At 39.7% G+C, this 25695-nt stretch overlaps 1 protein-coding gene and 1 pseudogene across 2 annotated transcripts in view; one reads left to right on the plus strand and one right to left on the minus strand.

Moving 5' to 3' along the window:
- Positions 1-2363: 2363 nt before the first annotated feature.
- Positions 2364-25695, minus strand: part of LOC149206539 (mitogen-activated protein kinase homolog MMK1-like) — a 193319-nt gene continuing 169987 nt past the window's right edge. The window contains exons 6-7 of one of the 2 annotated variants that reach the window (XR_016252554.1): positions 2987-3052; positions 2660-2783 (exon numbers count right to left, since the gene is read on the minus strand). Coding sequence is in view for 1 of the 2 variants with exons in the window: in XM_089395468.1 (XP_089251594.1) it covers positions 2620-2783 (164 nt within the window). In the remaining variant the exon portion in view is untranslated. Of the gene's footprint in view, positions 2784-2986; positions 3053-25695 lie in introns of both variants that reach the window. The other variant, XM_089395468.1, reaches the window with a different exon arrangement.
- LOC149206540 (AP-5 complex subunit mu pseudogene) lies at positions 8945-22267 on the plus strand (annotated as a pseudogene).

Raw genomic sequence — 25695 nt, forward strand, 5'->3', positions numbered from 1 at the left:
AAGTTCAAAGTGCCACATTTTTTTTTTGTTTATTGCAATCTATGGCTTAAATTGGATTTATCTTTTAGAGGCTGCAACTTCAAGTTCAGATTGCTATAATTTTAGATCTAGCTAAGTAAACTCAACTTTCTAGCCAATCATTCTATTTCATTGACTAAATCCCAAGTCGATTTTCTCTATTTCTCTTCGTTTAACAACAATAACATCTTAAAGAGAAATTAGACTAAATATAACAGGTTTATTTCACATGATATGAGTAGATCTAATATTTAAACTTCATGGATGTTGAAACCTAGCCTTAACGAGAAAAATAACTTGATGAATTGGTCCATCTTGTGACATATTTTTTGCTGGAATATATCACTAAGTTATGAGATTAGAGTATATCTAGCACCCATAATTCATCATATAAAGTGGAACTATTGTTTAACACACATAAAGAGCTAAATCGATGCTTCACTAGCCTTAATGTTTCAATAATTTATGCTCTTTCTAATTTCCTTGCTTGCTGGTTTATTTTCTGCAATTTAAGGGTTTAAATTCAATTCTAGAAATTACTTTCACTATTGTCCTAAAGAGATCCGATAGCTTAAAGAATAGGCCATGGCTCTAATTTATACATCTCTGGCTTGGTCTCATAATGAACGTCTTATTTACTTGCTCAAAATTAATGCTATGATGATTTGGGGTAATGTTCATGGTACGACTTGGCACGTAAGTCACAAGTAAATATTCATTAAGGTAAATACTGCACATCTTTAAGATATTAATATTGTGATAATGGTTCTTTATTGGTGATTTTGCAGTATTTTTAGATAATCATTCTTAATACTAAAGAATGCAGCCCACTTGCAACATCAGATAACTCTTTAAGAATTAATTTTACACTAATTGGTGGATGCATTCTATTTTCTTAGGCAATGATCTTGCATTTCTTTTCATTTCAACACTCTACGGTATTCAACCAACTCGTTAAACACATTGTTATATTGTCATCTTTCTCACATGGTTAATGAACAAAATGCGTCTTCAACATGCTAAACATTCACTAATTTATCCCTTAAGTTGTTTATTTTTTCTTTATTTTGGAGCAATATTTTAGCACTCATTTCGCAAGTGTAATTTGTGTTTCAACTTACATACACTAAAACACACATTAAGGACTTTGCACTTATACGTTTCATGGAATAATACTGGATAGTTTAATTGCTACATGGGAATATTATTCTCCTTAATGTAAATGCATTTTTGTGGGGTGTTGTAAAGTTGAAATATCTCTCTAAGTGACACCTTAAGCATTCACTCTTGACAATCTGAAGACAAATTTGCATGCTTCACTCCACTTAATCTCATTTATTTCCAAATTGATTGGTTTGGATAACTCATCAATCTAAGTTAATATCTCACTACAACACTAATAACAAATTGGCTAAATTGAACCTTTAGGGATACCCCCAAGGCTAGGAACCCCTCCCCATTAGTCTAAAGTGAGGGGCAAGGCCACTGAGGTAACAATGGGTGGCTTGCCTAATAATTTCCTTTAGGCTCTTGTGTTTGTGATTGAGAGATTTCCACCCAGTGAGAGTTCGAGCAGTAAGGACAACGCTCTTTTCCTTAGAATTTACAGGCATGAAAATATTAAGGTCATTAGGCGAGATATCTGTTGGGTGTTTTATTTTCTTTTTGGAAAGAATCGAATGCATAAAGAATGAAAACATATTAGGTGCTCTTTCCTAGAGTCAATATCAATGACTTGTGATGTGGTTCCTCCTTAAATACTATCTACACCTTGTTTAGAGAGGCTTCTGAAAACACCACCATAACTAGGGAAGCCTTTGATGAATTTGGATTTGTCTAGATCAATCCGATAGAGAGCCTACAGTCCCATTTTGTGTTAATTACAGTTCAATAAGAGGAATTTCTTTCAATGACTCCATCAAGCAATATATGAATAGACAATTTCTAAAAAATTCTTCTTTCAATTCTCCAGTTCACCATTGTAGTGCAAGATTAGATAATGTGCTCTACTGATACATATTATATTCTTTGTGCCTTCAATCCCAACATGAAATGTGGTGGGAAACAAAGCTTATAATTTCATGCCCAAGGAATTAGAAGATCTATTAACACAATATAACTGGTAGTGCATTAGTATTTAGTAATGAAGATTAAGTAGCCAAGTTCACCAAAGCCAAAGAAAATAGAGTTCATCATCTCTCAATATAAGGTGTACGGTTACTATGCGTACAGAAACTTAAAGGGAATAACATCTTTCATAATGAAAGAAAACGTTTATCCAAAAACTACAAACATGACAAGTCTTTCAAGCAGCTAGAAAAGGGGCAAGTTTGAGCAGAAGCATGTACTAAATAATGGTGTTAGTTAACTGTCTATTATTTGGAACGTCTGGCACATTTAGCATCCAGTTTAGTAGGTTCTGGCATATTGCTGTTTAAATATCAAATTTATGTTTTATATATTGATTTTCCCTTGTGCAAGGTAACATGCTTCTCAGCTGGAGAATAACAGCTCAAAATTTAAATCAAACATTTATCTTAATATCAAACAAACGACCAGTTGTGAAATCTGAAACAAGAAAAAAGACCACCACTCAGCCTTCTAAGCTGGATTGAATGCAAGAGCCTCCATGTATATCATCTCTCTCATCTGTTCTTCTGTCAATGCATGCTGCTCAAAGTCAAAGTTGAATGGAACTGGACAGGTAGGCTCATCAGTTTCATCATGCAGACTACCCAGGTAAGGATGATTTAATGCTTCCTCCACTGGACAAAGAAAAAAAACATGTTTGTTATGCACTATATAGTTCAACAAGTTCCAGAGAGAAGCACAAAAAGACAACAAAAAAATGATATTGAAACATCTGAATTTCAATTGCACCTTGTAAGCGACAAAATGATATTGATTTCTACACTCAACTGACACAACAGTTTTTTAAGGTTTATGGGGAATTACTACATTGACTTGCCTGACAATTGATAGTTACTCTGCCCTTATTGAGGCTCAACAAAGCATTTTCTCCAATTTTAGTAACCTGAAAGGGAAAATAGATAGTGCTGAGTGGCTCCTTTTCTCTTCTTCTTGGACAGAGTCGAGACACATCAACACTGTTAAGGCATGTCTGTCATAGTGTGCACAGGGTCAGCTATCAGAATAGATGGTGAGGTGCAATCTCTGAAATCATTGGTGATATGTGTTTTGGAGGAAAGAAAGTTTCGATAGATAAATCATAATACCTGATAGAGTTCTTCAGCTTTGGTGAGGCCATTGCATAAATCATTGCAGGAAGAGGATCCCAGCTCAGATTCACTGGTTTATGTTCTGCTCTATGGACCAGGGCTGCGGGGAAGCGTTCCCCCCCACCCATCTGGCAACCCATCCCAAAGCGCGCTCCAAAGGGAAGTGCTCAGGGAGATACTCAGGGAGTGTGCTCCCAAATCGCTTCTGTTTGGGAGCACACCCCCTAAAAAAATGTCCACTCCCTGGTTGCTCTAGGAGCAATTGCTCCTGTTAAAAAAAACCGATCCTGCCCTCTTTTGCCTGTGCGCGGCCAATAAGGGCAATTTTTTTTTTTGTTGAGGGAAATGGAAGGGGCCAAGGGGAATCAAAGGCCTCCTCCCCTCCCACTTAACATCATTTTATGAGTTTGTAAGAGAGATTGAGAGGGTTTGGGCCTTGAGGAGAAAAATTGTGAGGATTGAGAAGATAAGATTGTGTGAGCTTGCAAGGGAGATTGAAGGTTGCCATTTGTGAGAGCTTGGGAGATTGAAGGCTACCACCACCATTGGAGAGCCAAAGAGGTAGGGTCTAATCCCATTCTTTTTTTTTCCATGTAACATTTGTGTTTTTTATATGTTGAATGAGCCTAGAATCTAGATGTTCTCTTCTACTCTTTCCTGTTCCTCTCTCATTTTATTGTAGGCAAGAATATCACGCTTCAACAAACATGATGGGTATATGGCTTAGCCTTATCTTGTTAGTTCCATTTTTGGCTATGATGATGGTGTTTGGAAACAGAAGAAGTTATGAAGATGATGAAGACATGAGCAGTGGTGGATTAGGATACCTTGGTACCAAGAGGAAGAGGAGGAGGTTAATGGGACTGAAGATGATGATGGAAAGAAAACCAAAATAGACCAAACACCCTTGTGGAAATATGTTACAAGGCTTGGAGGTTGGAAAGGGGGTGGAACCACTAAATTTATATGACCCCATTGCAAATCTACTTACACAGGTTCATATATCTGTGCCAGAAAGCATCTATGTGGGAAAAGGCCATGGGATGGAAATAAGCAAATAGGAATCAAAACTTGTGCAAATGTGTCAACACAACAGAGAACCAAATATATAAGGGAAGACGAGGAAGCACAATACAAATAAAAAAGATCAAAGGGTTAACATGACACCACTAGCACACATGGAGCATTTAGTGGTCGAACAAGAACTCCAATGTCATCCACCCATGATAATGGATTCACAACCTTATGCACAAAGATCCCTTTAAGGCGTAGAAAAATATCATAACTCCTTGATCAAGGTTGTAGGGATGACATAGTTGCAAAAATTTCCCAGTTTCTCTTTGCATGTGGCATACCATTCAATGTTCTTCGCTCACCTTATGAGCATGAAATGGTTGCTGTTATCAATGATGCCCCTAAAGAATACAAGAGCTCTGGGTATGAAAAAGCTAGAACCCTGGGACTTGATTAGGAAAAATCCAAAATAAAAAATGCTTTGGGTAAACTCATAAATTCTTGGAATGAATATGGGGTATCCATTGTATCTGATGGTTGAACAAATGTAAAAGGCAAGCCATTGATAATTGTTCTTGGTGTGTCTGTTATTGGTGCAATCTTCCTTTCATCTCATGGCTACTCAGATAAGTTCAACACTGGCATCAACATTACAGAACCATTAATTCAAGCAATTTAAAGTATTGGGCCATACAATGTCATCCAAGTCATTACTGATAATGCTTCTAATTGTAAGGTAACGAGAGCAATTATTGAGGATAGATTGTTGAAGAATGTGTAACTAGGTTTGGTCTTCATAAGTATGAAATGTATTCTTGTAAATAATAAAAGAGAAATTATTATTGGAGCGTGGGTTTCATGCTCAAGTTCTTTTATTTTATAGGCCAAGCACCCATTGAGTGCTTCTAGGGTTTGTCCTAGGTTAGAAGAGTCATTGTCATATATTGAAGACCCTATGGGCACATTGTGTCTTGTAAAACAATTTTTTTGTCTTTAAAATGTTGAAATACCTCCAAGATCAAGTCGGCCTAAAGAGCTGTCAAGTCGGCCTACATGAAGAGCCATGTCTACCCTTGAAAGAGCCTATATATAGAGAGGAACTCATCCTCCATTAGACACACTCACTCATCTCATTCTATGCGAAGAAGAGCGAAGAAGGGACGAAGAAGAAGGTGCGAAGAGGAAGTTGAAGAAGTCAAAGTGCTTGGGCTAGTTCTATCTCTCTTGTGAAAGTCAAAGTTAGGGTTTCTGCGCTGGGTCTATCTCTAGTTCGATCTTGAAGGAAAGAGAGAAGGAAAGGCAAGCGAAGGTCACTTAGGGCATCTCATTAGCCCTAAGTCTCAAGGAAAGGAAAGCGAAGGGAAGAGAAGGCTATTCGAGGGAGATCAAAGTCTCTAGGAGGAGCAACAACAGTTGCAGCAGTTGCCGTGAGACAAAATTTCGGATCTACAATGGGAGGTCGAAGTCATTGCAGCAAGAGGCCAAGTTGATCTTGATCTTGGAGGGTATTTGTCTGAGTCACTAGGTCATGGTATTCGTCAATTGAAGAATCTATAAGAAGAGAAGAGATTTAAGGGTTTTCCCCTCAAGAGGAGGGGTTTTGGCCCTGGCTTGCAGCCTATATACTGTGTCACTATTCTTATTGTTTTGGTAGTTGTTTGATGTATCTCACACTGTAATAATAAGGAACAAAGCTAATAAGGAAAAAGGTAACACAAACAGTTATCAAGTTAAGAGAATTAACATACTTACTACCCTATTGAATTCTCAACATAGATAACCCAACATATTTTGGTCTGGGTGTTTGGTTTAGACAATGAACCCTTTGATGCATGACATAATTAAGATTAAGGAACCTCAAAACAAATGGATTGGTTTATTGTACAAGAGAGGCAAGTACATAATAAGATTTATTACCAATCGTAGCAATGCCCATGGCCTTTTCCGCAGTCACTCAAGGATGGAGCTATTGAATATTGTAAAGACTAGATTTGCTAGCTATTACCTCACCTTCAGGAACCTTTTGAAGGTAAGAGAGGCATTGACTAACATGGTATCAAGTGAATCATGGTAGGTATTAAAGGACAAGGCTACAACCGCATCTGACAGGGAAGATTTTCAAGAGGTGGAGGACATCGTTCTTGATGGTTTGATTTGGGGAAGTGTGAAGTATGTTTTGCAGTTCACCAAGCCCATTTATAACATGATTCATTCTGCAGATACACATGCATTGGTGATTGGGAAGGTGTATGAGCAGATAGATAGCATGCTAGGGCAAATCAAAGATATTGTTTAGCTGAAAGATGCCATCTCGTATGATCATATTCAAAAACATGTGGTCAAAAGGTGGGATAATCTTAATGTTCTACTCCATGCCTTGGCATATGTCCTTACACAAAAATACTAATCTCCATCTTAATTGGCCAAACCTACACCTGGGAGTGGGGTTAGGAGAAAACCCCATATAGATCCAGAGGTACAAAATGGGTACATGATAGCATTAGACTAGTTGGTCCTTGACAAGGAAGAGTGCTAGATTACGTGGAGAATTAAGCAGATACTTCAGTCAAACTGGAATGTTTGGTTCTTTGCATGCAATCGATGATAGAGATAACTTGGATCTCGTTGAATGGTGGAACATGTATGGCTCTGGGTAACCTTTGGCGAAATTGGCAATGAAAGTGCTTTTACACATGGTTAATACTTCTTCTGCAGAAAGCTGTTGGAGCACCTATAACTTCATCCACAATGTCAAAAGAAATTGCCTCAATGAAAACTAGGAAAAAAGCTTTGTTGAGCCAAGAGGCTCATTCTACAATCCAGTATGAGGACGATGTGTAATTCTCTCCGTGCTCAACTTGGAGTTGACACGTGTCTCTTAGAAAAATACTTTAAATGAAAAAACATTGTCGGCTATAAAAAAAAACATGAATCATTATACATATTTGGTTAATTTTAATTAAAAGCATTAATAATCGCATTCTCATTGTGCTCACTTGGTTAGTTTGATATTTCACTTCATTCTTTGAGTAATAAATAAAACATTTCGATGTCTATGTTAAATAATATACTTTTATATAACTTTACAAAAATAAAGTAATTAAAAAATGTATATTTCTCTTATAAATATTTCAATATAGAAGTTAAATAAACTGTTTGAATATCCATATTGACTAATATATTTCAATATATATATATATATATATATATATATATATAATGTGTGTGTATATATATGTGTGTGTGTTAATGTTTACCTTAGTAAAATATTTCAATACTCAAAAGGAAAAAGTAATTAAAGGTAAAATAATTTAGTAGCTTCTTAATGAGAGGAAAATATGTATCTCATCCAATTTTCAATATAAAATATTAATAATAATAAATTATTCAAAAATACAATTTAAACAATGAAAAATTACACATGGTATATATAGAGAGAGACAAAAAACCACTATAGATCTATCTTAATCACGGATTTATCAAGCACTAAAAGGGATTAAATCTCTTGACGTGTAAATCTTTTTTCAAGTTTTGCATTCTAAAAAGAGGTTTGCATATAATGAGATTTGATCTCTCTTGACTCTTGGTAGATCCGTGGTTAAGATGGATCTATATTGGTTTTATGTACACTACAAATTAAGGTTGTTGACACATTATTGTGAACAGGCTTGATTTGATAGAGCATATATCACTTGGGACAACAACCCGAAGCAGAATAATTTGGAGGATGGAGCCTTACATTTAGAATAGTTGAAAGCAAAACTTTTGGACGATGAGGATGAAGCAGTAGGAACAACATCCACCCCCATCCACTAGTAGGGCTCAAGTTGCACCAATTTTGTCAGCGCCTTCATCTGCAGCATTGTGTAGAGGTTATGTGCCTTCTGGTTTTGGACTCGGTCGTTATACTATGTGGGAGGAGACTCCCATTGTTCATAGTGTTGAATTTTTTAGTAGCATTAGGAGGTGTTCCCGCATGCCAAGAGCCCTCTTAAATCAGCCTAGAAAAATTATGGAAATTAAAAATGATTTTTTTTATTTTTTATTTTTGGGTTTCATGTAGGCTCAAAAGGAACAAGCCATCCCCACCATGAAAGGGTGTGTCCCTTGGGGTAATTGCACCCATTTGACTTGTATATATATACACATGATGTGACACTTCATTTTACTCACTCATCATCTTTCTTATATAGAAGACACTCGTGGGAGCGAAAAAAGGATGAAATGGCTAAAGTTTGGACTCGATTTTTTTTGGCACAAATTTCTAGACATTTTATTGTAAACCTTGCTAAAGAAGAATTTCTCCTAGAAGAAGAGTTGTTGGGTTTTCTCCCAAGTTTGGGTTTCCCAGGGAAAATTTGTTGTCTCTATTGTGCATGGCTGTCTCTCTTTTATCTTGCTATTTCACTACGTTACTATTGAAATTTTGTGTATAATTATTTAATGATATATGTGGCACAAGATAAATTAATTGAAAATCATTAAAAAGTAGTTATTAGATCAAGAGATCAGTTTCTACTATGTATTATTGTAGAAAATTCAACATGGTATCAGAGAAGGCTAAAAGAGAAGTCATCAAGTCAACCTAAGAAGAGGAGTTCTGTCTTTGGGAAAGGCCGAATTTGGAATATTCTATGCTAACTGAGTTCAAAGGAAGGGGCTATTCTGTTTTGTTCAGAGGTCGAATAAAGGAAGGTGGAAATTTTGTCTTGGCTGCAGGCTGTGGGTCTGGCTGAGGGTTGCAAGACCTCGAAGTTAATGTACAAAAATCTAGTAGTAGTTGAGAATTCCCTCCACATAAAGGATTTTTGTGGGGAGTTTGCATTCACTATGGCAAGATGAAGAAAATTTTTGAGTCTAATGATTAAACTAGTGTTGCCCTCAAATATATTCACAAGGATTTTGAACTTACAAATACAAACATCGATCGAAAGGAATATATGAGTCAACTCAGCCTTTGGATATAGTCAGAGCAATTTTGCTCCAACGAAATCAATCAAATTCACTTGAGAGTAGGCACCCTATTAGAGTTGGCAAATAAAAAAATTGTGAATTCAATCGATCCATTGTTTAGACAACAATTGGGTCGATTCGCAAACGATATCAAATGCTTTAAAATGTGTTTTAAAATGGGTAAAATTGTAATTTTGCATTGTTGTATTTGTAATTGCATGATTTTGGCCAAAAGAGGAGCCGTATTGGTGTTCTAGTTGATGCTTAGCCCACACCGAAGAGGAGTTCCACATCTAGTTGGGACACTCAAAACAAGTGATTTCTTCTGATAGATAGTCTCTTGAAATTTGTACTATGCAGAATGCCTAGTTGCAACATCTGAGCCAAATGGGTTCTTAGCAATGCTAACAATGTTGTCTTTTCTAGATGCTTCCCAGTAGTAGAAAGGCAATGGCACATCGCCTGTAAAAAAGAAGAGCAGATATCAGATGAAGGGAAGTCAGCTTCAAACTTGTCTTCCCGTCTTCCAACTGATGGGGAGATAACCCAGGGTTTCATTGATAAGAAGACGATTCAATTTTTGGGTATGGAATATGCATTGCTTCATCACAAAAGGATTTAGATTCATGCGTGGATGATCCCATCACTCGCCATGTTATAAGCCTTCAACTTGACAAAAATGTTAGAGAGTGCTCCTTCATTTTTATTATGGCCTCTAGTTTTGCACATTAAGGGTCAATATCATATTCTAGTTCTTCCATTGGTAGAACCTTATCACTTGATGATGTACGAGAAAATATGCCAAAGGGATGACTATGGAAATTCGAATGAAGTTAAGAAAAATAGCTTCTCAGAAAAGTCTATCTCCTACTTCATCTTCTATGCCTCACAGGGTATGGGCATTCACTGTGGCGCAAGCCTTAGGAGATGTGGTTACTAGTGAGGTACTTGAACCAAAGATGATGTTTAGTCCACCACCTTTAGTAGGAGGCTTGTTGGACACTTTAACTAGGAGCATGGGGATAACGAGCATTTGTTGGGCGCAACCCAACTTGGCCTAGTTTTTGGCAAAAACTCCGCATTTTGTGGAGCTAAGCGCGCAACGAAGTGCGAAGTGGAGCGCATAGCGGAGCAGTTGAAATATACCGCACGATATAAGGGTGTCAGAGTGGGTCGAAGCCTCTCCTTTTTGTAAAAAGCATGTAATGTTGTAAAAGATGAATGGTTTTCAAACCATCATAGATTGTTTTAGGGAGTCCATGGTATTTTGATGATATATCCCTCGATGTAATAGTATATATAGGGATCAATAATGAAGAAGAGAGACATCACATCGTGAATTGAATTGTTGTATTCTTGTGATCTGTGGTTTGGAAAAGAAGGCGAGGCTCTACAATTGTGTGCAGAGGCATGTGTCTATAGCTGAGTGCGCAGGTCAAGAACTGTTTGTTGTACAAGAATTATTATTATAAGCAACAGTTCTTGTGGACATAGTCCCACATTGGGATGAACCATGGTAAAATTGGTGTCTTCATGTGTATATTTGTTTATTATTTGTTGTAGAGTAGCAATTTGTTATAGTACGGATATGATTTATGGCTTTATATGGTATGTTTAAGTAATTAAATGAATGCAGCGAAGTGATTTATGAATGTTAAGAATAAAAGATAATATAAAACACCACATCGCATCATCCTTCAAGGCTACAAAAACCTGGTTTTGCATCCTCCCATAGTCACTTCGGGTGAGACTGTGATATGCTTACAGGTCGTTGACAAAAGGGCAATGATTGAGGGTTTTGTTGGTGTGCAGTATAGATCGAACCTGGGTCAGCCCAAATCATAACCAACAAATGGTTTTGTTGCTAGGACCAAGATCTGTTTGAGGAATATGTGAATGTGGCATCCATCGAAGAAGGAAATTCAAGATTGGCTAGAATTGAAAGAGCAAGAATTAGCAGATCAAGAGAACAAAAACCCGCGTCTAATGCCTTGTTAAAATTGGAAACTAGGGCCAAACTCCATGTGGGTCATCTTATTTATGGAAGATGATATTTTTCATGGATCCCTCTCATCGAGAGGTGTAGGATTGATCTAAAGATAATTCAATTCCGATAAGTATTCATGGAGATATGAATTTATTAGTGTTATGGGACAATTCATCAAGGTCGGCCAACAACCAAATAAACCCCACTTGTGCTCAACGTTTTAGTATAAATAAAGGAGGACTTCAAGTCATTTAACACTCATCTCTTGTGATCTCACTCTCCACTTGTTTTGGGTTTTTGGTGGAAGAGGAGGTCTAGAGGAGATGCCTTCTACGCAACCCTAAACAAGGGTCATCTAGGAGAGCCCTAGCCGCAAACTTGTAGGAGATCTGGCTGCAGATCTAAGAGGCCCTAATCTACAACTAGAAGAGGCCCTAATCCGCATCTAGAAGAGCCCTAATCTGCAGCTAAAGGGAGCCCTAATCCATAGCTAGAAGAGCCCTAATTCGCAGCTAAAGAGAGCCCTAATCCGCAACTAGAAGAGGCCCTAATCCGCAGCTAAAGGGAGCCCTAATCCGCAGCAAAGGGAAGGCCATAACCAGCAACTAGAGGAGGCCCTATGCTGCCCTACCTAAGGGTGATATGGATATACCCTAGCTGCAGCAACCTAGAGTCTCGACAGCGTGGGAAAACAGGGATCCAAATTCTGCTACAGGAGGCCGAGTAGCTGAGGTAAGTGCGGATAGTCTTAGGGCTAGAACAGTGATATAATCATGATCCGAGTTTGTTGTGAAGAGGGCCGAGAAGGCTGACTGTTAGGCCAAGTTCCTAAGGGTCAAACACATTGCTGTTTGGAAGTTATTTTGGCACATTTTCGGAGGTCTGTTCTACAACGATTTGTTGTGCTAGGCTGCAGGCCATAGCACACAACTAGAGGTTGTGTGAGGGTTTTCAAGGATGGACACCACCCTAAGTAAGCAACGTGGGTGAGGAGGAGACCTATGAGAGTATGCCGTAGCCCTTAAAGAGTTAGTTTGTTGATTGTGGGATGAAACTAGGGTTGTTGCAAGTGCCCTAACCAGGTGTGCAGCAAACAACTGTGCAAACAAATGACAACATGGTCTAATTGGACTATTTGGGCATGTTGGTGTAGCTGGACATATTATGGGACAACAGCTAGTACAACATAGTGCTATCAACATATAGTGATGGGTAGCAATGCAGCATAATATAAAAAGGGTGCAACACTATGTATGATGCAGCTACATGACTGAATGCAGTGATGATGAGTGCAACATAGAGTGCAGATCCGTGATGAGAACAACCCAGTGATTGGAGAAGCACAGTGACAGGAGCAGCAGCATGAAGTGCATAACATGGTTATTAGGTCCAACACTGTGATGATGAGTGCAGCATGGTGAGGTGCAGCATGGTGAGGTGCAACACATGGACGAGATGCAGCACAATGATAGGTGAAGGAGTCACCTTGGAGAATTAGTTGAAGCAACATGTCTTCAACTGATCTCATGTAGAGATGATCTATTCTCTTATCTAGAAAGTCAAAGTGTTGACTTCTATTGTAAATGTACTATCTCTCTCTCTCTCTCTCTCTGCTAAACTATTGAAGATCATATAAGAAGAATTGATCAAGGGTTTCCCCACATTGGGGTTTGTCCCTGGCTAGCGCCACATCTTGTGTCCTCTTGTCTTGGCTTGTCTTCTGCGATTTATGTTTATGTCCTATTTGCAGTTTACTTTAACACTGATGTGATTGCTAATCTGGAAAAGCTATTGAGCTAACTATGAAAATTGAAATAAATTGCTCTAAGCATAGAACATACCTAAAAATAACATGGAATCGGAGCTGAGGTGAAGACAAAGCCCAAGCAAGAGTGAAAGAGCAATCACCGAAGACAGTTGGGAAAGAACAAAAGGATCAGTGGATTCCTCATCCCTCTTCAAATTCACCGAGGGTGAAGTCGAAGCAGAGAATATTATCAGAATGGCGCAGTAGAAGTTTTTGATGGCCTACCTAAAGATCACTTTAATGGAAAGATCAAATCTAAGGGGGGAAGGAAAGGAAGATGTCTTGGTTGCAATAAGTTTGACCATTATGCGAAGGAGTGTCTGCATGGCAGGGACACATCACTTGATGATGATAACAATCATTCCGGTGTCATCTTCAATGATCAGAGGAATGACAGGTAATGCAGATCATCATGGAAACGGCCGACTCTTCAGAGAAAGCAAGGAACCCCAGGTATGAAGAATCAAATGTTGTTTCTGATAAGATAAAGAAGCGCTATCTTGTATTGGCCCTCTCCTTCATATTCTTTGGGAATCTGGCTTATCGATTATAGTGCTTCAAGGCACTTCATCAGATAGAAAGGTGCTCTCTCTAATTTGGTAGAGATGGAAACATTTGTGGGATTATACTTGGAGCCGATGCCACCTATCCTAGAAAGGATGTAGGGAGTGTTACCCCTCAATTGAATGAGGGTAACTCGATTCATTTACAGAATCTCTTTTATGTACTTGATCAAAAGAAGAACCTGGTGTCTATTTCGGCAATGGAAGTCAAAGGTTACAGGGTGACATTCATCAATGGAAAGATACGTGTTTGAAAATGAAATTTTCAAAGATGCTTTTACTCATGGGTTCAGGGTTGGCAATTTGTGTTAAGTTGGAGGATGGTCCATTGGGGATCATGACATATCTCATCTATAACACCTGAGATCTCCTTTATGAGGCCCCTAACCGATGTGAGTCAGATGGTGACTCGGATACCTGAATTCAAGAAAAGCATAAAGGTACATGTCTGAGATGTACCGAAGAAAAAACTTACAAGGGGACCATTCCCCTCATGTAGCAGGTCCACAAGTTTGGAACAACCTGAGGGGTTTGAGATTCATGATTGGGAATCTCATGTATACAGGTGGAAGAAAGCCCTCTATGGCTTGAAGTAAAACACCCCAGGCCTAATATGAGAGGATTGATAGTTGTTTGAGGAAGCTGAGATTCACTAAAAGTGAAGCCAATCCAAACCATTGTTTGAAGGTTGTGGATGATAGGCCTCTCATACCGGCACCTTCTAAGAAACAACCTATTTCTGACAGGTGCAGACCCTCTCACTTGCAAAAGTAAGAGGGAGTTGGATTCTAGATATGGAATGGTAAACTACAAGCCCGTGATTACCTCGAGGATCTTAACTTTCAAAAGTTATATGGTGGTGATGCTGGACCAGATTTGGGAAATGCCTCTGAGTTTCATAAACTCATCTACATTGATGTTCTTGGTGAACTTCCGTCCGTATATATGCTTTGCAATAAGCATGGTGAGCTCATATTTGGTTGAGCCTCACTAGGTTTGTGCCAAGAATCTTCTGAGATATCTTTAGGGCACAATCTCTCATGGATTGAGATACACTGCCGAAAATATCAAGCTGCATGATTATTCGAATGCTGACTGGGCAGGCAGTGTGGAGGATTGCTAGAGCACTTCTCAGTGTTGGTTTTCTCTAGATTCTGCTTCGATATCATGGATGAGCAGGAAGCAGAAGTCGGTTGCTATAAGCATCGCCAAGACTGAATACATAGCTACGAGTATGATCTCTTGTGAAGCTGCCTGGTTGTGGAAGCTCATCAGTGAGTTGTTTGTACACATGATGAATACCACTGTGATTCTTTGTGACAACTAGGGTGGGATTCAATTATTGAGGAATCCCGTATTCGATGATTGCTCCAGCAGATAGACATTAGATACTACCTTATCTGGGATATGGTAAGTTGGTGAGCGAGGAGGCTCCATCTTATTGAGACTGATGTACAGGTCGCAAAGCCCCGGGGAAAGGTCAAATCTGTGATTTTCTCGAATGACTTGGAGTCGTTGAGAGACCTTTGTATAAGGGTCCTACATGTTGCATGCACTGAGCTCTAGGAGCTCTCGGGGGCTTGGGGTACTTACTGGAGCGACATACGACCACTGGGCGACTCACCTTCCCTTGGTGGTGCGCCGTGTACAGGGTGACAGGTTCAACCTTTCCCTGCGATACCTCGTGGTGACTATGGAACAGGATGATTAGTTCTCCTGTGGGCCGGGATGATTAGTTCTCCCGTGGCAACTATGGAACAAGATGATTAGTTCTCCTATGGGCTGGGATGATTAGTTCTCCTGTGTGCCGAGATGATTAGTTCTCCTGTGGCGACTGTGGACAGGATGATTCGTTCTCCTATGGGACAGGATGATTAGTTCTCCTGTCGAGGCATCCTACCCATGCAGTGTGGGACTCATGGGAAGTACATCTCATCTGATTAATGAGCAGGGAAATGGGGTTAGGGACCATAGTAGTACTATCGATGGATGCATCGTTGTATCTACCATACTCCCTATGCTAGGATGACCTCCATTGATCTGGGATCAGTATGAGTGGTTTGAGACACTCTCTTTTGATATTGATCTGGGATCAATAAAACTGACTTCGAGTCAGTAGAGAATTGTCACAGACATTCTCGATCAATTCTTCTTCTTCATGGTTTAGCATAGCAGAGCAGTGCAGGGCACTGATGGCAGAGATAGTACAGTCGAACATATGGATCAACGGATGGAGTTCTCCCTAGTTGAGACGGAGTGTTAAAATTGGCAACTAGGGCCAAGCTCCATGTGGGTCATCTTATTTATGGCAGCTGATATTTTTTTTGGATCCTTCTGATCGAGAGGTGTAGGATTGATCTAAAGATCATCCGATTCCGATAAGTATTCATGGAGATATGAATTTATTAGTGTTGTGGGACAATTCATCAAGGTGAGCCAACAACAAAATAAACCCCACTTGTGCTCGATGTTTTAGTATAAATAAAGGAGGACTTCAAGTCATTTAACACTCATCTCTTGTGATCTCACTCTCCACTTGTTTTGGGTTTTTGGTGGAAGAGGAGGTCTAGAGGAGATGCCTTCTACGCAGCCCTAAAGAAGGGTCATCTAGGAGAGCCCTAGCTGCAGACTTGTAGGATATTTGGCCACAGATCTAAGAGGCCCTAATCCACAGTTATAAGAGGCCCTAATCCGCAGCTAGAAGAGCCCTAATTTGCAGCTAAAGGGAGCCCTAATCCATAGCTAGAGGAGGCCCTAATCCACAGCTAGAAGAGGCCCTAATCCGCAGCTAGAAGAGCCCTAATCCACAACTAGAGGGAGCCCTAATCCGCAACAAAGGGAAGGCCCTAACCAGCAACTAGAGGAGGCCCTACACTGCCCTACCTAAGGGTGATATGGATATACCCTAGCCGCAGCAACCTAGAGTTTGGACAGCGTGGGAAAATAGGGATTCGAAGTCTCCTACAGGAGGCAGAGTGGCTAAGGTAAGTGCGGATAGTCTTAGGGCTGGAACAGTGGTATAATCAGGATCCGAGTTTGCTATGAAGAGGGCCGAGAAGGCTAACTGTTAGGCCAAGTTCCTAAGGGTCAAACACATTGCTGTTTGGAAGTTATTTTGGCACATTTTCGGAGGTTTGTTGCTACAACAATCTGTTGTGCTAGGCCGCAAGCCATAACACACAACTAGAGGTTGTGTGAGGGTTGTCAAGGGTGGACAGCACCCTAAGCAAGCAATGTGGGTGAGGAGGAGACCTATGAGGGTATGCCGCAGCCCTTAAAGGGTTAGTTTGTTGACTGTGGGATGAAACTAGGGCTGTTGCAAGTGCCCTAACCAGGTGTGCAGAAAACAGTTGTGCAAACAAATGAGAGCATGGTCTAATTGGACTATTTGGGCATGTTGGTCTAGCTAGATATATTATGGGACAGCAGCTAGTACAACATAGTGCTATCAGCATACAGTGATGGGTAGCAATGCAACATAATATAAAAAGGGTGCAACACTATGTATGATGTAGCTACATGACTGAATGCAGTGATGATGAGTGCAACATAGAGTGCAGATCTGTGATGAGAACAACCCAGTGATTGGAGAAGCAAAGTGACAGGAGCAACAACATGAAGTGCATAACATGGTCATTAGGTCCAACACTGTGATGATGAGTGCAGCATGGTGCAACACGGTGAGGTGCAGCACATGGACGAGATGCAGCACAATGATAGGTGAAGGAGTCACCTTGGAGAATCAGTTGAAGCAGCATGTCTTCAACTGATCTCATGTAGAGATGATCTATTCTCTTATCTAGAAAGTCAAAGTGTTGACTTCTGTTGTAAATGTACTATCTCTCTCTCTCTCTCTGCTGAACTATTGAAGATCATATAAGAAGAATTGATCAAGGGTTTCCCCACATTGGGGTTTGTCCCTGGCTAGCGCCACATCTTGTGTCCTCTTGTCTTGGCTTGTCTTCTACGATTTATGTTTATGTTCTATCTGCAGTTTACTTTAATGCTGATGTGATTGCTAATCTGGAAAAGATATTGAGCTAACTATGAAAATTGAAATAAATTATTCTAAGCATAGAACATACCTAAACTTAACACGCCTGAAGCTTTGTTACAAAAGTATATTTTCACAGATCAATATGAAATTTTCTTCGCATCATTTCCAGTTGAATTGTACGAGTGGATATTGAGGTTGAATGAAAGAAAGATCTGTTTTAAAGGCGAAGAACCTACGACGTGGACTCCTGAACTGATACAGCGACTCAAGAGCACTGAAAATAAGATTTCAAGGGTTGTCAATTTCTGGATTGATATCATCTTGGGAGGATTCATTACTGAGTTTGCAGTAGACTTGACCGTGTCCTATAGCGAAGCGGAATGACAATTATTCAAAGGACCACAAGGTAAGTATTTGAAGTCTTTGAAACTTTGGATTAAGACGCTTCTGTGTGAAAAGGGAGTTTTATGGACACAATCAAATTGCTAGTTTACTTATGTTTGGAAGAAAAGAGAATAAATCTGAGCAAGAGATTGGAACAACACGAAGTAGACAAAGATATAGAGTAGATACCAGAAAAAGAGCTCGTGGACAAGACCCAAAGACCTTTGTAGAGACTAAATATAGTCCTCTGTTGAGTGAATCTGAAAGTGAAAGAGAAGATAGACACCCTGATAAACCCCAGGTAACTTCATAGTATTCACTACTTGAGAGTTCGCAGAAGCCAGAATCCAGTAATAGCCAGGGTGTTTTTGGCTCTTCCCCTCCCCCTTCTCCCCCTACCCCCCATCCCCCTCCCCTTACTCATCCCCTCCCCCTCCAAGAAGAAATATCGCTGATGATATTAAGTTGCCTGTTTTCAAAGGAATTGGATCAAAGAATCCAGAAAAAATTTGGTTTTTATGTGAAGTTGTATGGACCGCAAAGCAAATCAACGATGAAAATAGAAAGCAAGCGTAGCTCATTACGACACTTCGATATAGAGCATTAACGTGATATATGAAGTATTCAAATAATCAAATTAGAACATTTGCAGATATTAAAGCAGCGCTGATAAGAGAATTTAAGAAGCCGAAGTCTGAGTCGCAGTGCATCACTGAGTTAAAAGAAATTAAACAGAAACCTACTGAGTCTATTTGGGAATTTGATCAGAGATTTAAGGAATTGTTGGATCAAGTGAGCTTCGAAATAGCTCTGCAACAACATCAAGAATGGTTTATAGTTGCACTGTTACCGCATATCAGATTACCATTGATGCAACAAAAGATAACAAGTCAAGCCGAAGCTCTACAAATTGCGATGAAGTTGGAAGCTTCACCTATAGGAGATACTAATGCAAGTATGCAACAGATTCAGAGTCAGCTGGCGAACCTAACCCTGCAGATACAAGATATCAAGAAAAGCAAAGAAGTTAGAGAAGAAGTATGGTGTACGAAGTGTAGATTAGAGGGCCATTCTAAAGAACAATGTCCTATCTTTAGGGATTACATGGCTAGTGGGCACCGAATCCCTTAAATGCAGGATCCAACGTATGGTGTGAGATATGTAAGACCAGAGGCCAACATCGCTCAAAAAACTGCTACATGTTACAGAAATATGTGAAAACTCCAAGGAACCTATATTGCAAATTTTGTAAATCAGTAGGACATGATAATTGTCGAGCTTATGAACTAATGATGGAGCACAGTGCTGACACTTATAGAATGCAAGTATAATAACATGGACATGAAGGTAGTGGACATTGCGATGGTTGAGGAGGCTACCAAGGAAGAGCTCAAGGTGCTAGAGCTGCTCGAGGATATGGGCAAATCATTTGCTATAACTGCGGCCAGGCAGGTCATTTTGCGAGAGATTGTCAGAACCCTACAACGACATGTAAGTACTGTAAATCCTTTGACCATGTAATTGAAGAATGCCCTGTACTTATGGCAAAGATGCAAGAAAAAAGGAATCAACAGCCGACACAAAATATTCAAATGATGACTGCTAAAAGGAGGATTGACGAACCTCAAATTAGTATTGTCACTAGAAGTGGAGCTGCAACAGAAAGTGATAGAGAAGATGAGAAAAAAGAATCTGAAAGTATATGGGTTAGAAAAACTATTGAGAAAGCTCATGTTTTTTATAATCAGAAGGAAAAAGAAGTATTTATGGAAGCAAAGTGAAGCTTTATGGATGCCAGAGCTTCGACCTCCAGTGTGCAGCCAAAGCAGAGAACTCGCTGCGACATATCATCAGCTTCGACACAGAATCAAGCTTCAACGCAGAACCGAGCTTCAACACAAGATCGAGCTCCGACAGAAGACCAGGATTCAACAAATCAAACAAGTAATTTAAAGGGTGTAGAAGGGCTTTAGGAGTTGATAGATTCCTGTGCATCCAAAGAAGCACTGCGAAGTGAGATGCGCGCAGTCAATAATTTGCATCGACAAAAAAGAATCGGAAGAGAGATGAGGCTTAGTGCGCAGATAGGAGTATATGAGATGGATCAAGTTATCCTGGATCTGGGATCTGATGCTAATGTCTTAACGAATCAAACATGGGAGTTAATGGGTAAGTCAAAGCTACAATGGTCACCTATTCAGTTAAGGATGACAAATCAACAAAAGATCTTCCCCTTAGGAAGACTACCAAGTATAATAGTGGACATTGAAGAAGTTCGCACTACTGCTGATTTTGAAGTAATAGAGATCGTTGATGACAGTAACCTTTATCTTGCATTGCTTGGAATTGATTGGGCATTTGACAATATGGCTATAATTAATTTGAAGAAGAGACAGATGATATTTGAAAGGAATAATATAAGAGTAATTGTTCCCCTGAATCCATTAGAAGGGATAAGATATACAAAACTAGTTAGAGAAGAATATTGAGCAGCTGATATAGATAATATCTATCAAATGACAACAAAGGAAAAAGATTGGGTTAACCCCACTGCAGAAGGCAAGTTGACTTGGGAGCATGATAGTTCTTGTACCTCAGACTCAGAAGAAGATTGAGGAACAGAAGAAGGAATAATAGGTTTTAGCAGAGAGGACTCAGCCATGGCAGGATGAGGCTCTCTAACTATCGCAGACAGTAGATGGGAAGCTTCAAGAGCTTCGACAGGGGAGACAACGATGGTGTAGAAGGTTGCAGGACATGTGACAGAGACACTGCTAGAGGAAGCACGCAACGAAAAGAAGCATGTCACAAAGATTCTGCAGAAGTTCAACAAGGTCTACAACAATATTGCAATAAAAATCAGAGGCAAAGCAACTGAGTGACTCGAGACGAGTCACATGTGAGTGTTGGGGGCCCATTGGGTAAGCACAACTTGGCCTAGTTTTTGACAAAAACTCTGTGTTTTGTGGATTGCAGCACGCAGTGGAGTGCGCATCAGAGTGTGAAGTGGAGCACGCAGCAGAGCAATTGGAATATACCGCATGGTATAAGGGTGTCGAAGTGGGTCGAAGCCCCTCCTTTTTGTAAAAAGCATGTAATGTTGTAAAAGATGAATGGTTTTTGGACCATCGTAGATTGTTTTAGGGAGTCCATGGTATATGGACCATGGTATTTTGATGATATATCCCTCGATGTAATAGTATATATAGGGATCAATAATAAAGAAGAGAGACATCACATCTTGAATTGAATGGTTGTATTCTTGTGATCTGTGGTTTGGAAAAGAAGGCAAGGCTCTGCAGCTGAGTGCGTAGAGGCCCGAGTCTGTAGCTGAGTGCACAAACGACCTGCAGCTTAGTGTGCAAGTCAAAAACTGTTTGTTGTACAAGAATTATTACTATAAGCAACAGTTCTTGTGGACGTAGTCCCACATTGGGATGAACCACGGTAAAATTGGCGTCTTCATGTTTATATTTGTTTATTATCTGTTGCAGGGTAGCAGTTTATTACAGTTGCACTTTATTTCAATACAATGATGATTTATGGCTTTATATGGTATGTTTAAGTAATTAAATGAATGCGGCGAAGTGATTTATGAATGTTAGGAATAAAAGATAATATAAAACACATCGCATCATCCTTCAAGGCTACAGAAACCTGATTCTGCATCCTCCCATAGTCACTTCGGGTGAGACTGCGATCTGCTTGTAGGTCGTTGCCGAAAGGGGTAGTGATTGAAGGTTTTGTTGGTGCGCAGTATAGATCGAACCTGGGTCAGCCCAAATCATAACCAACAACATTGCAACTAGGGCTAAGCCTGTAGGAACACCTGTTCCAGCTACTGCAACTATTAGTCCTACTACTACAAGAACTACAACATCAAATCTTCCTTGTAGAAAAGGTAGCTCAAGAACAATGGATAAAGATGCCTTGAGGAACTTCATCAGTTGTTTGATTCCTTTTGGTACTCCTTTGGAACTTGGTGTTCCTAATCTTTCTACTATGAGATGGAATGGGTTTTTATCATTGGACATACCTCATTTAAATCTAAAACAACTAGCTTGGAAGCCTAACCTGTTCAAAGGAAAGAAGAGGATATTGTTTATGATTCATGAAGTCTTATATGCAACAATGTATGACAGGGATGATATTCCAAATACTATATCCATTTCTGGTTTAGAAGGTTTGCCATATGTTTCCTTTGCCTTAACAAGCCTGAATATAGCTCACATTGAAGCATTATCTTTCCACCCATGTGCACAAGTTCTTGAGCAAGGTGTGGACAAGCAAGCGCAAATAGCTTGATGACGAGGATGAGGATGAGCATCCACCTCAAAAAAAGACAAAGGAATCTAAGCTTGATAAGATTGACAATGGACTTGCTGGCATGACAAAGGGAGTAGTAATAGCAAAAGGACTTGCTTACATGACAAAGGGAGTAGTAATAGCAAAAGAACTTGCTTACATGAAAAAGGAAGCAGCAATAGCAGAAGGAATTGCTTAAATGACAAAGGAAGAAACCATAAGGACATGGCCGAGTCACTTCATGGTGTAGAAAGGAGTAGTATAGCTGTAGTACATATCCACAGATGAGCAGATTGTGGACATACTTCAAAGACGAACTTAGTATGATGTTGAATGTCTCCCTCATTGGAAGGGAATAATAAGGTCTTTGTAGGATTGGGCAAACCATCTCCTAAAGCCATAAAGGATCGACTGTTAAGGAGAGGACCCTTTAGGGTGCTCGACCATAAGGATGCGTAAGCAGGCTCGACTGTTAAGGAGAGGACCTTTAGGTGCTCGACTCTATAGTATTGCCAGGATGGATTTCTAGGGTACGTGATGGCCAGGTCACAAGAGCAGGATTACGTCATCAGAGGTCCCAAAGGGGTTTTGAGGAGTTTAATGGGGTCCAACGGCATTTGCTTGGCATTTCCATCATCAGGGTTAGTTCTGCACATCTTGTTTTTGGTTCTATTACATTTCAATAATTCCCGTAAAATGAGGTTATTATTGAGCCTAACTTAATTAATTATGCTTAAGGTGGCATTCCGGCAAGAATATTTGATGGAACACTTTAGTGTAATAGCTCGCTGGAACTAGAACGAGAAGATCTACAGGATGGGATGATGAGAAGTGACTTCCAGCGACCAGAGAAAGTATAATGGGCAATTCACTATTTTCCTAGATTAAAAGTGACTTTAATTAGTCAATTAAATAAAAGGAGAAAATGATTAATTGAAGGAAAAAGGTCAAAAGTGACTTAAGTAAAATAAAATAAAATTAAAAGTCACTTCGATGAAGTCAAGGGGTGGTTCTAGAATAATACTAAAATAATCAAAAGTAAACACTTCTAGAAGATTGGAGATCTATCTATCATCCTTTAAGTGAAGGGGAATGAGATCATTTAGGACGTCTTGGAGTTGTGATATTTTCTTGTTGGAGAGGTTTTGGGAACGTGGTTTTCAACTTTCGTAAGCCCCTGACAAAAACCCTTGGGTTTCCTATTGTGATTTGGATGAAAATCCAACCCATTGTTGAGGAGATTTCATCTAGAAATCTCATGGCACTTCAACGGTGTTATTGGAGATCAGATTTGGAGCAGATCTGAGATTGGAGTGAGGATCATCCAGATTCTCAATTTCCGCATATTTTCCAATCGCAGTTTATTGTGGGAGGCCAGCATCAGAATTGTAGCAGAATTTTGGAGGCCATCTCAACTATTCTTCAGCCCAGCTACTGATATCTTGTAATGACATGTAATCTTATTATAATAAATAAATAAAGTTGAGTTGCTGCCATTCCTCATGTATCCAGGTTTATTTCTGCAATATATATATATATTTGCAGCATTTTATCAATTTGTTGGAGTAGCAACATTTACGTAATTTTTGTATTTTATTGTAATTGTTGGCATTTTTTGTGAATTTTTTTTTGTGTTTCTAGATCAAATTCACGACGTAATTTTCTAAAGTAATTTCCTGAATATTTTAATGAAAATATCAGACTGGGATATCACAATGGTAACAGAGTTGGTTTTCCTACCAGCCTAAGGGTTTGTTTTACAAATTGCCAGATCAGATTATTGCAGGTGTTGGAGCGAAATTTCTGAAGCAAGGTGCCGAAGTTATCACTATTTGGATGAGATCAAGTACTTTCCTTTTTCTAGTGGGACGAGAACCCTTTCCATTGGAGATTGAGAGCAATTGAGGCCGAGATCATAGCATTAAGGTGGACGAATTTTTGTACTTCACCAGATCGAGTTCGTGGACTTGCATTGTTGCATTCACGAAGGTCATATTATTTAGCCGAGTTTATTGCATGGGATGTAATTGTTCGAAGGTGCCGAAATCAATTTTTTTTGTTTTTTGTCCTTTTTTTTTTATGAAGCCGGCTCACCACTCACAGCGAGCCGATTATAAATATATTGCCAAGGTTGTTCTCATCGACTTGTTTGAAAGGGACCATCTCTAACACAGTCGCTGCGGCAAGGTATCAACCTTAAGGAAACGCATGGGGTCTAGAGCCGACCAACTAAGTCGTGCGGGCCAATGTGAAGACATATTGTTGTTGACGACTGATCTCAACAGAACTGGCCTTGAGGTAGGAGACAAAATATTCCAATGGTATTGATTCCTGAGAGTGATTAATTCAATGGTGGCCCAATTGTACGTAAAAACAAACTGAGATCGAGCTTCGTTCCAAGAGGCCGATCAAACAATCTTTCACGGTGGGGGATCTCTATGTGCACATTCCCGATTTGTCATTTTTTCGAAGCGTACCAGTGATTGGTGGCGTGCATAAAGCTACAGGGCTGTAGTTCATGGACACGTGTGCTATTACATTCGAAGGCCAGATGTGCGGGTTGAGTTTCATTGGAAACCACTCTCGTGCAATGAATCGCTTGAAGCAAACACACATTGCTTGATGCTGAATTGCAGGATCGAAGCTATCGATCTGTGGTGGACAATTTTCTATGAGGTCGAGCGAGCTTGGGTAGAGTAACTCGTATCTCAAGAGTGCCGCATAAATTCAAAGCCGTGTGGTCAAGCTACGGAAATTTTGAAGGAGGTGGCGCATGGAAAATACAGCTCGAAGACCAAGTTCATGTATTTCCAGGATCTCTACGTGCACATTGCCAATTTGTCATTTTTTCGAAGCGTAGCAGTGATTGGTGGTGTGCATAAAGCTACAGGGTTGGAGTTCGTGGACACGCGCGCTATTGCATTTGAAGACCAGATGTGCGAGTTGCGTTTCATTGGAAACCACTCCCACACAATGAATCGCTTGAAGCAAACACACATTGCTTGATGCTGAATCGCAGGGATTGAAGCTATCGATTTGCGGTGGACAAGTTTCTATGAGATCGAGCGAGCTTGGGTAGAGTAACTCGTATCTCAAGAGTGCCGCATAAATTCAAAGCCGTGTGGTCAAGCTATGGAAATTTTGAAGGAGGTGGCGCATGGAAAATACAACTCGGGCAACAAACTCTTCAACAGGAAATCAGAAAGCAAGGTCGGTATGGGAAAACAGGGACAAAGACTCAAATGTGAGTCTTGCATGTCAAAATAAATAGCAATCAAGTCATACTCAGGTTTCCTTAAGATTAGTTTGTTGGAACTATAGAGGTTACCCATGGAGACGAGGACCTGGGTTAGGGCCTATTGCGGAAAATAGAGACATAATTTGCCTCATAGAAACACATGAGCATGAAGGGTGCAAGACACCTTTGT

Source organism: Pinus tabuliformis, chromosome 1_2, assembly GCF_031772625.1.
Source record: "Pinus tabuliformis cultivar Carrire ecotype Pingquan chromosome 1_2, CPIR1, whole genome shotgun sequence".
In the NCBI taxonomy this organism is placed as follows: domain Eukaryota; kingdom Viridiplantae; phylum Streptophyta; class Pinopsida; order Pinales; family Pinaceae; genus Pinus; species Pinus tabuliformis.